The sequence below is a fragment of the Pagrus major genome, chromosome 1, assembly GCF_040436345.1.
Source record: "Pagrus major chromosome 1, Pma_NU_1.0".
In the NCBI taxonomy this organism is placed as follows: domain Eukaryota; kingdom Metazoa; phylum Chordata; class Actinopteri; order Spariformes; family Sparidae; genus Pagrus; species Pagrus major.
The window spans coordinates 35,175,905-35,187,634 of record NC_133215.1 but is presented as its reverse complement, the minus strand read 5'-3'; the positions used below and the strand labels follow the sequence as shown (position 1 = coordinate 35,187,634).

The following is an 11,730-nucleotide window of genomic DNA, read 5'->3' as shown; positions in this document are numbered from 1 at the left end:
GCAATGCCAAATCAGTGGAGTGCTCTTTTAACTTGAACTTTAACTGAAATCTGGTCCTTTCTAGTTCATTTAGTGAGCCAACCAAAATATTTGGTTTGATTTTTTTTTTTTTTACAACATTTGACGTAATTTCATCATTTGTATACACATATACACAACAGAAATCACATCCATGCAGAAGTGCTAACCAGGCACAGTGAAATGTTTCACAATTGAATTAAATGATGCCCAGGTTTTCGTAGATCACATCATCAAGAGACTGGTCAGTGGCTTTGGTTGTGCTCATACTGGTGGTAACAGAGGGAGAGGAAGCAGAGGGTGAAGATGAGGGTGTTGTTTTGCAGACTTGAGCATAAAGGTGGGCAAACGGGTCGGGTTTGCTTTCATTTTTACGAGACGCTTCCTCCTCTTTGCTCATGGGCTCAGTATAAATGGGTTCGTCATTTACAAAACACTGTGTTTTTCCTCTGAACTGAGTGACAGGTTGTTTATCCTCCACTGGACTGATTTTATCGTACACCTCTGAGTAGATCGAGTCTAGCTGCTTGATGTTAGAGCAAGGATTAGAAGTGGAGGAGTGAGGAGAGGGAGTGTTTCTGGAACCGGGGGGTTTGAGCGGAAGAAAACTTGCAGGGTCTACATACATAGCCATGGTTGGTTGTGGTTTTGGAACAGATTGGATGCAGTCAGCTGGGTCAGCATACACAACTTCTGACTGTCCACCTCCAGAGTAGCCGTCATGTGTGGGGACCAGTGGGAGAGGCATGAGGGTGATAGGAGCTGGCTGCGGTGATACACTCTCTGATGAATCCTTTGGAGCAGGTGCACTCTCCTGTGTCCTCAATTTGTTGTCCAGAATGGCAGCCATACTGGTCACATCAGGTATTTTGGGCAGAGGGGAATGAGCCTGTATGTTTGTGACCATAACTTTGTCAGCCTCTTGTATTTGGTTGCCTAAACTAACAGTTGAAGTTTTCCGTTTGATGGTGCTTTGAATCAGGGAGAAGATTTTCTCAGCCTGCTGTGTCTCAAAGGTGAATGATCCAGGACCAGAGTCACAGCGTCGACCTGCTTCAATGGTTAGGGCCAGCTGGTAAGAACAAGAGGCATATAAAGCATGTTCATGGAACCAACAATTGTAAGAATGAAAAGTTCAATGCAACAGATTGTAGTGATGTATAAACATATCTTCAACCTTACCTTATCTTTTCCATATCGTCGCAGCAGTTCGTATGGCCATTCTCTAACAATGTTCTTCTTCTGCGTGTCTCTCAGCAGCAGTGCCGCTGGCCCCACCTGAAGCCAGTATGACCCCTGCAGGCTGCAACGTGTCGCTGCATCAGTCCTCTGAACCACCACCCAGAACTCTGTGGCTGAACAGAAGAAGGAGAATGTTCTTTGTCATTACTATGTAAATAAAACAACTTGCAGTTTAATAAAGCAGGACACTACTACATCCTGTAAACATACTATCAAATAGAGTGGCAACATCATTTTACAATAAAGGGATCTGTAAAAATTCAGGAATTAACAACAAAAATTTGGGCATTAAGTTACTGAGGCCGCATAGTGCAACCACCTCCACGTTGCACAATTTGCTCATTTTTGTTAAGTGACATACATTATCCCTTTTCTACAGTCATTGGATTTCTGAGTTAAAATGTCCAAAAATGACTAGACCTTTGTTATACATATTGTTGAGTTGTGTACTTTATCTAAAATGTTTACTTAAGGTAACAGTGCATTTCATTTGGTCGCCAGTTGCTCTGACATCCAGGAGAGAGTCCGAGAGTGAGGAAGAAAGTCTGCGACATGAACATGTGTGCCAGTCACATATAACATAGATTTTCACCAGCAGTGGTAGTTGTTTGATGGTGTGTTCACTTCCAGCAAAGCAAATTTTCACCTTCTGCAACAATGGTGGTCACCTCTGCGGATCACTGCTGCAGTCAGGTTGATAAACTGGATTGAAGATAAATACATTTTTTAATCCCAGAAGTTAAAAAGTCATCTCTGAGCTCTTCTCCCATAGGTAAACGGCTCGGGATCAGAGCAGAATCTGATGTGACTGCGGGTGTTTATTTCTCCTGAAGGTCTGGCTGAGACTGAGTTTTTTTGTTTTGTTTTGATTGAGCCACCCTTAGTTGCAAAACGTACATATTTCGCATTTAAAATGATCCTACGGAGTTTTTGACCATCAGCAGCAGTTTTAAGAGTGGGTCTCTTTTTGTTTCTATCTGTGCACGCTCACGAGGATGCACTCAAATTAAAAAGTTACCCAAAAACTTCTCTCCCTTTGGGCAAGACAGGTGTGCTGCCACTTGCCACTTTCGTACAAGCATGTAGTTGAGCTAAGTTATCTTTCTTTTTATATGATGCATTAAAAACAATAAATCCATTCAAAACAGGACAGCGAGATTTCAAGGGATAAAAGGTTAGTGTCAGAATAAAAGAGGAAAATCAAGGACCATTGATAAAAGGTGGGGAGTAGAAGTATAAATGGTGAAGAAGAGGAGAAGATAGAAATGTAGAAACAGAAACTTTACCTTCATCTGTGGAGGCATATATCTGGTTCTCCTCCATATGAAGCTGATTAGAGCCTGAGTCACCACCTCTCTGAGAGAGAGACAGAGAGCAAGGAGAGGAGAAGGAAACACCAAGATGATAAATCCAGTTATAATGCCCATAGACCAGGCATTGTATATAAACTGATTCATATACTATAGTAGCTACTATCTTATGGCCTGTTTTGCCTCAACAATTACCAAGGTACAAACAGCTAACACAACTGATGTATTTCTCTTGTCCTCTCACCTGAAACGCGCTGTGACACAGTTTTTCTACCCACTCCACACAGTCATCTTTGAGTGCAGCAAACACCATTGTCCTGGCCTGAGTCTCCACACAAAATGCTGACATGTTCTCCTGCAAACAGCAAAAATAGCAGCTTGTATTATTCTTTTAACTCTGTGTGATACATGTGAAGATTCTAACCAATGGCACAGGCTGACCATGGGACAGGCCTCAGCGTTCGGGGGGAGTCTGAGGACACTGATCAGTTCTGACAGTAGGACCACCTTCAGCTTCCTGTCCGCATGAGGCTGGTGGTGTCTCCTGACCCCAGCGCCATGATCAGCTCCAGCACCACCACCTGGAGAGAGTAAGGGACAAACAGACACAGGATTTATTTACTGAGAAAACCTAAAAGATAACCTTAGATAATTCCCCACAGGGGCCTGACACTGATTTAATGTTGTTTCATAACATTTGCCAAATTTAGATACAGCAGTCATATACAATTAGCTCTGTATTTTGAGCAGTGAAAATATTCTGCACAACCCTCTCATGGAGGAGACGCTGCATGAGGCAACTTGCTTTCCTGAATGCCAAATAGCCACAGGTGATAGCTTTAAGTAGGAGGTGTGAGGAGATTTTTGGCTGGATGAGAAATGGAGCAACCTTTAAAAGGAACTAGATTTAACTCCATGTGCTTTATAGTGAGAAACAATTTTTTTGTGTTGGAATATGTAGGTCATAAGACAAAGTTTTGCTCTAAAGTGATGAAAATATCCTGAATCCATAAAATCGCAGAGATAAGTGGAGATACCTGTTGAAGAAAAGTCAAATAAACAGAACAGCATTGTTACAGCTGGAACTGAAGTGTCCACTGGTTTTCAGTCATGGAAATTGAATCTTGTTTTTAAACATTGTTATAGAAGATGGAGCTCATCTTCTGTTTATGTCAGGACTACTCAAAGTGGGGTCCGTGGGCCAAAGTTGGATTCTCGCAAAAAAAATGATATATAATAAAAATAATAATGTTTTTGCTGTTTTATTTATTGTGAGGTAAAATGTTCTTTAAGTATTTAGCATCCTACTTTTTACATAATCGGCGCATGCCTCACAGATTGAAACTTTGCCTAGGAGGTCAGTCAGGTCAGGGAACTTGGGATCTTAGTTTTGCATCTTAGATTTTACATCTGCTGCTGGCACGTTGGACACTTACAGTGTGAGTGCCAGGGGTAAAAGTGTGGTTACTCCTGGTATATATGAAAGCATGACTCGACCTCGAAAGTCACAAAACAGTGTAATTTTTACTTTATGGCACATGTATAGCCTGGTTCCAGACGTGTGAATCACTGCTCACATCTCATATTCTTTGAGCAATTCAAATGGAATAATAATGAAGAATACAAGAATTAAAATTCAGTCTGATCATCAGGTGAGCACATGCATGCACTGCAAACAGCATCAAAGTGAAGGGATATGGCTCACCATCATTTTTGTAGTGCTGCTTTAAATCTTGCATACACATAAAATAATGGTGGTGTCATGCCTGTAGTGTTTTTTTGCACCAACAAATATTTTGCATGTTCAACTTTTCAAAGTAGGTGTTGTAATCAGTGCAACATGTTTCAGCCTATAAAACGCTGTGCTTGGACAGTGTTCTGTTGTGTTATTTACTGTGGATTTATTCTTCATGCAGTTCTTTAAAGAATGAAAATAATATAGAATAACTTATGGGACCATAGATTGATACATTGAGTGTGTCTTTTCAGTCTTGAGGTAAATCTTGTGCTTTCCCAGTGCAACTTCAAACACTTCGGCATCTTCACACACCTACTTGGCAAACATAGAAGAACACTCTGAACTCTGTTACACTTTGGACTTTGTATGAAATAATTTTGACATGAGCCTAGACCGGTTCTCATAACCAACACAGCAGTTTAGAGTTGGAGTGTTGGCCTGTCAGTTCTTACTGAATCTGCTTTTTTCTTTTGTGTGTGTGTGTGTGTGTGTGTGTGCGTGTGTGTGTGTGTGTGTGTATGTGTTTTTTTGTTGATTGCAATTCAGATGCAGTGCAAAGATAGTTAGACCTCTAGTGGCTGTCTGTGATTTGTCAATGCCGTATAAAATTCCTCCAAGAATCCCAGAAATTGATGAGAAATGAGAAAATGTAAAAAGTGATTTATAAGGTGAAAGGAAAATGTCACAGTGCTAAGAGACTTAAACTGAAGTGAAAACAGTGAGATGACATTGGTCTCTCTGTAATTATTATGAATTAAAAATATAAAGCTTAAAAGACAAAAGACTAAACACAAAAGTATATAATGTATGAAGTCATTGCTACAGATGTCTTAGTGCTAAACAGCTAAACATCCGTGAGGATAAAAATGAATAATAAAAGACTACAATTAAAAAGAAGTAAAGTATGAATGAGTTGTTCTCAAATGAAAAGGCAGACAAACTCAAATATATACAAGCACAGAAAACAAACACTAGAGGTCAACATTTTCATTTTTATGTCTCAGCTGAGGCTTTTAACATACAGGTCCTTTGATACAGATGATCTTGTGTGTGTGTAAATGTAATAATCTCAATCGCACATTTTTCTGTTATCATTATTCAGTAAATTTAATATCTACCGAAATGAGCTGATGAGAAACAATTGCATTGCTCTAAGGCCGGCATTAAGGAATCTCTTTTGCTTTGACACAAATATATTCCTATGTCGGCTAAAGAAATAGAGGTGAAGCTCCTTCCTTGTCCCCTCCTCTTTATTCAACCAGCTCTGACCGTATTAGATCAGCTCACTCTGTCCAAATCGACTGCAGTCCCTCTGTCATCATAAACACCCTGTCCAAGTCTTCATCTCGTCCTATATAACCCACCTCAGCTGGCCCAAGTTGTCCTTTTTATAGTATGGTACTTTGCTAAAGTCTAGTTATCATTCTAAAACTCCATGTCACTTTTCCTTGCTTGGATGATTTAATATGTATACTAAATGTATTATTTGCACATGTAAAGCCTGCACATGACATCAGACAGATGACTGGAGAGGAGCAGATGGATCCACTGAGCTTACATAATGCCATCACCAATTCTGGGCTCTATTTAAACTGTCAAACCTACTGCTCATGTTCTGTGCTGCTGCTCTCTCTCTGTTGTTGTCAAACACATCCACCACCACCAACCAGCATCCACCTGTGGGCTGTTTCCTCATGATTCCCCGTGACAGGGGCTGCACTCATCTCTCCCTGCTCGTGTTTTTTCTTCCCTGGAAGTGATATTAAGGTTTTCAGCCACTCTTCTACCCAATTTCTGAAAAACTCGAAGAGCATTTAGGATGCACAGTGGGTAGGAGTCACTAAAATGTGTGGATGGAGTTTGATATTATTTCAAATGAAAAGCATTTCCCTCATTCACCTGGGAATTACTTTAGAACTAAGCCTGCTAAAACAGGAATGGAATAATAAACTAAATCCAAACTCCTACAACAATTGATATTTAACAGCACCTTTAGTTATGTAGCCAAAAAAACTAAAAGGAGACTAACCACAGTAACTTTAATTGCTGCATTAAAACAATGTTTCCAAACCTTCTTGGCTTGTAACCCATTGCCACAAGATGTATGTCTTCCACATGTGACCAGATCGACCAAAACGTGATATTCTGTTTGTTGATTTTGTAATTTGTTTTATTTGAAAATAATTCTTAGGTAGCTAAAAAGGGTAAAGTTATATTAATTCACAAAAAATGCATTCTTTGGAGTTGAGTCTAAGTCATTTTGTGTAGCAGAAAGACACCAGAAATACATTTCTGCTACACAAAATGATGTTCTGCTATCCAGGCTCATGAATCATCTTACTACCTAACCTGTGACCCTTTGTGCTTACAACCAGGAGATGAATCTCTGCATTTATTGTGTGTGACTAAGGCTGAATTGTTTTTAAGTTACTTTAAGTAAGTTAGGTACCTTACATGAGTGTCATCATTTGGACTATTTTTTGTGTTGTTTTTGTGCTTTGCTCTGCTTGTGTGGTTTCAGAGGTATTCTGGTGAGGCTGGACGTGGTTTCCCGGTGGGACTGAGCAGCTACCTGACACACACACCTGCAGCGCATCGATTACATCTACTCTGCATGGTACATGGTCGAACTATCTCTCATGTTTTTGAGTCTCTCTAGTTGTTCTTGTGATCCCGTTCATCTAACCTTGCCACTCCCTCACTTTCTAGTGAAACCACTACTCTGGACCCAGTCCACGACCCAGCCGCCAGCACCTCTGCCACCAGCACACCAGCCACCAGTCTTCACACAATGTATCCTGCGCTTCAACTTGCCCACTTACCTCCACCTTTGCGAGTCTGCCTCTCATTGTCCCTGGATAAACCGGCCAGAGCCAGAACTACCTGCCACCTTTGACTGTTACTTACCAATCAAATAAATCCTTTTCCCTGTTCTGTTGTCTGCTCCAGGGTTCAAGTTAAAATTACCTTCTACTTATTGTAGCACATAAGTATGTTATTATCTTAATGTTGTTGCAATGTATTAATATTGTTATTTTAACCCAAATTATGAAACTTCCCCAAACCTAACCATGTAGTTTTCTGACAAATTGGGCGTAGGAATGTTGATGACATCATCAGTGTTAGTTGTTTTTTGTTTGTTTTATGTAGACTTTTTAGAAAGTTCCTCCAGAGCAACAGACAGTTTTCATGGGATGAGTACTACTCCCATTGATAACTAAATTCTTCTTCATGTGTAAAATCAGTGGAGTGTTTCTTTAAAACATTTCAGCTCATTTGACTGCTTGTGTTTGTTGTCCTGTTAGACTTAACTGTAGCCATGTCACAACATTGCCAGATCTCAGTCAGAGTACAATGTTACTATAGCTGCTATGAAATCAGACCAACGTTTGGATAAACTGAAACTTTCCTTTAACACATCAGTGGTACAAATGGTGATAGAAGTAGAAAACATTGCTGTACCTCCCATATCCTGGATCTCCAGTCGACCCACTCCCGTGCTACTGTGGGGACACAGAGACAACAGCACTGGCTTCCATTTCTGACAAGAAACAGAGAGAGATGGTTAATGACAGAGAAAATACAAGTTAGTGATGACAGGTCAGGATAATGCCATTGAACGAAACTATGTCACCACACTGGCATGTAAATACATCTACGTCACATAGCTTAAATGGTATGGTACGGCAGATTACATAATTTACCACATGTACAATCCCTCAGCCTCACTGTCAGTTTCAACGGTCCAACATGTGACACAGAGAGGTAAACATGAGTCACATCCTCTCTGTGTTCCATCAGAGGACAGTCACAGGGTAAAAAAGGGCAACCACCACACACCTCTGACCCAGTCGTCCCTTCAACATAAAAGAGAGAATGTATGCCATTCTTTGTGAGTTTTATTTTAATGTTACAGAAGTGGAATATAAACATAACATATATTATTACTCGAAGTGGCAGTAATATTTTTATGAAACCTATGTTTCATTTCATTAAACATGATGTTCCATGTGATGCATCTAAACTGATCATTTACAGCACTGTGGCAGTGATCTGAAATGGATCCTTCGTATTTCTGAACCAGTTTCAGGTTAAAGGTGTAATGGTTTAGGTTAAGATTATGGTTCATTCAGTGAAGTGAACACTGCAGTGATACCACACAGCATGAGTGTGTGCTATCTGTCAGAGCTGCACAGGAATGTGCAGCATGGAAATTGTGTTGTGTTTCAACTTGTTCGTTTGGTTTCCTGCTTTCCACACAGACAGACTGAGAGCTTTTTCTACCAAAGCTGTGGATCATATTTAATTCCCTCAGCTAACTGTGGAATGTGAATGAAACTGGTAAAATGATATATTACACATGTTATCTCACCTGTTATGTACAGTACTTTAAGTACAGAGCCATGCAGTATTAAAAGCTAATTTGACAGTACATTATTTTTCTATCTGTCTTTCCTAGTTACATATTTCCAGCAGTGTTCCTATGAGGTTGATATAACTACATGTTTATTGATGTAATCATAACACAAATCAATTATTATCCATTGCAAGAAAGCAAGGTTGTATGTTCAATCATAAATGATCACTGCTTCTGAGAAACAGCAATGTTCAAATCAGGTCTGTACTCACTTTGCCAGCTTTGCGTGGTCGTAGGTAAACCTTCCCTGTTTTGATCTGGGCGTCCATCTGGGGAGCAAACACACTTCAGTTCTGAAAGAGAGATGTACAAGACTTTCTTTCTGTTCTTTTGTTTTCTTTTGGTGAATAGTGGACTCGGGGCGTGCCCACAGTGAGACATTCTTGAAATATGATCCTCACCTGATACACATACGCAGAGAGAGGTGCAGCTGAGATTGTGCAAGTGAGAGTGACAAAGTTCAGGACTAATCCACTGTTTCAGTTTTTTTTATGAACCATTTCAATTTTCATTCTAGAGTTTACTTAACTTCACACACCAGAAAGACATTATGACACTACAAGGACATAGCTATGACACAGACAAAACAATGGTTTTCATTATGACATTTACTGTATATACATCTTTATCTATACTTATTTCTATGTAAAAACACGATGACCGGAGTAAGAGGTTGCATTGTTTAATAATAGAAGTTCATCATAATGAACGCACACACACATGCACATACGCACACACAATATGCTTTCATGTCACAGTTGGCTGCTGGAAAGATATTGAAGCTTGTTTGCTCAGCCTCAGTAAGGAGTTGTAGTTGAATAGAAATAAAAGCACCTTACATTACAAAGTAATACAGTACAATACAACAAAAAGGTGATTCATCAATGCTGATTTTGAGCATGAATTATCCATAATGACACCAGGTTATGAAAGAGGCTTCAGGAAAGGTCGCTGCTAAATATAATGAGGTTGTGAGTTTACATGCAAAGGAACAAAATCTGCTTCACCTTGGATGCTTCCTCTTCTCCAAGCAGATTTCTTCTCAGCAGCTGCTGAGGAAGATGAGGACTGAAGAACATACTGATCTGTAAAACTAATTGTACACTCTATTGTAATTCAATACTCAAACTCATCACTGCTGTAATAAATTCTCCCTCCTTGAACTGCCTTAGTTAATTGTTATTGACACAGTGTCATTGATTTGTGAAGGCCCCTGGTAAAATCAAACTGTTCTAGGGTGCTGTATTGGACTGCTTTACATTGTAACGAGTTTCTAATGGCCTGTCCGACTCATTTAAATGCAGGAATAATGTACAAAAAAATTTTTTTGTTTAGTTTTCTGTGTAGAGAGTGCTTAGCTGTATAAATGACAACAGAGAGCAAATGGAGGGCAAAGGACCAAAATGACCATTATGGTCGGATTAGTCAACATTGCCAACAGTATGTTCTTTGTCCATGTCAGTACACTCTGATGTGCATCACTAATAACTGTAAGGGTTAGTTTTATATACATTGGTTAGGTATAGGCACACAACAATTTGGTTAGGTTTAGGGAGAGATTATGGTTTGGATTACATAAACTGCTTATGGTTATATAAGGTTATGGAAACATCATGGTTGGGGTTAAAATTACTGTTTCACTGTGGTTAGGGACACATCATATCATACATTGCCTGGCCAAAAAAAAAAAAAAAAGTCACCACCTGGATTTAAGTAAACAAATAAGTAAGAGCCTTCCGTTGGATATTACTGCAGTGATTAATATGTTTCAGCTGGCAACAAGTTATTTAACCCTTACTGATGCAGTGAGTAGCTTCTCATTTCTTAAACAACCATGTCAGAAGACATATCCTGTGGTCGTGGAAAAGATGTTACTCTGTTTCAGAAGGGTCAAATTATTGCCCTGCATCAAGCAAAGAAAACAACTGAGGTGATCGCTGAAACCATATAAATTGGGTTATGAACTGGCCGACGCATTATTAAAACCTGGAAGGATAGTGGTGAACAATCATCTTCCAGAGAGAAATGTGGCCAGAAAAAGATCTTGAATGATCGTGATTGGAGATCACTTAAATGTTTGGTGCTATGCGGGGTCGAGGTGAAGTCTGAACAAGTGAGTTTTGAGTCTTTAGCGGAACATGGTGAGTGACTCTGCTGTCCTGACATTGGTCGGGAGTTCGTTCCACCACTGAGGTGCCAGAACAGAGAAGAGTTATGACTTTGCTGAGCGACCTTTGTTTGCTCTCAGCAATGGCGGTACCAGTCAGCCAGCTAATGTAGTGGAGTGAAGTGCTTGTGCTGGGGCGTGTGGTCTGACCAGTGTTTGGAGGTAGATGGGTGCAGTTCCGTTGACGGCCCTAAAGGCCAGTACCATCATCTTGAATTGGGCCGATTCTTGACAGGGACTGACAGGTCCATGTGAGGACAGTCTTTCCCTGGGATGAAGAGGAGTTAAGTTTTATTAAGGTTGAGCTTGAGGTGGTGCGCAGTTGTCCAAGTGGAGATGTCTGTCAGACATTCCGAGATGCGCGTTGCAACGTGGGTGTCGGAGGATAGGGGAAAAGAGAGGAACAGTTGGGTGTCATCTGCATAACAGTGCTAAGATAATCCATGTGATGTGATTGCAGAGCCTAGTGATCTAGTGTATAGTTAAAACAAAAGTAGTCCTAGTACTGAGCCTTTAGGGACTCAGTCACTGTGAAGAGGGCCGTCTCAGTGGAGTGAGCAGTCCTGAAGCCTGACTGATGGTCGTTTTGTGAAAAATAGGAGGAAAGTTAGTTGTAGACGGCGTGTTCCAGGGTTTTAGAGAGGAATGAGAGAAGAGATACAGGTCTGTAGTTTCAGATGTCAGCTGAGTCTAGGGTGGGTTTCTTTAGGAGTGGCTTTACTGTAGCTGTGGTGGTGTAGGTGGTGAGTAATGGTAAGATGTCGTGTGAGATGTCTTGGAGAAGGGAGGAGGGAATTGGCTCAAGGGAACAGGTGGTGGCACGGTTAGACGTAACTAA

At 40.4% G+C, this 11,730-nt stretch overlaps 1 protein-coding gene across 1 annotated transcript; it reads right to left on the bottom strand.

Annotated features, from left to right (window-relative positions):
• Positions 1-217: 217 nt before the first annotated feature.
• On the bottom strand, positions 218-8,994 carry dok1a (docking protein 1a). The gene is made up of 8 exons (XM_073474111.1): positions 8,938-8,994; positions 7,771-7,849; positions 5,519-5,554; positions 3,012-3,097; positions 2,815-2,922; positions 2,547-2,616; positions 1,201-1,373; positions 218-1,090 (listed from the first exon to the last, which is right to left on the bottom strand). The coding sequence occupies exons 1-8, from the start codon at positions 8,992-8,994 to the stop codon at positions 218-220; spliced, it is 1,482 nt and encodes a 493-aa protein (XP_073330212.1).
• Positions 8,995-11,730: the final 2,736 nt, after the last annotated feature.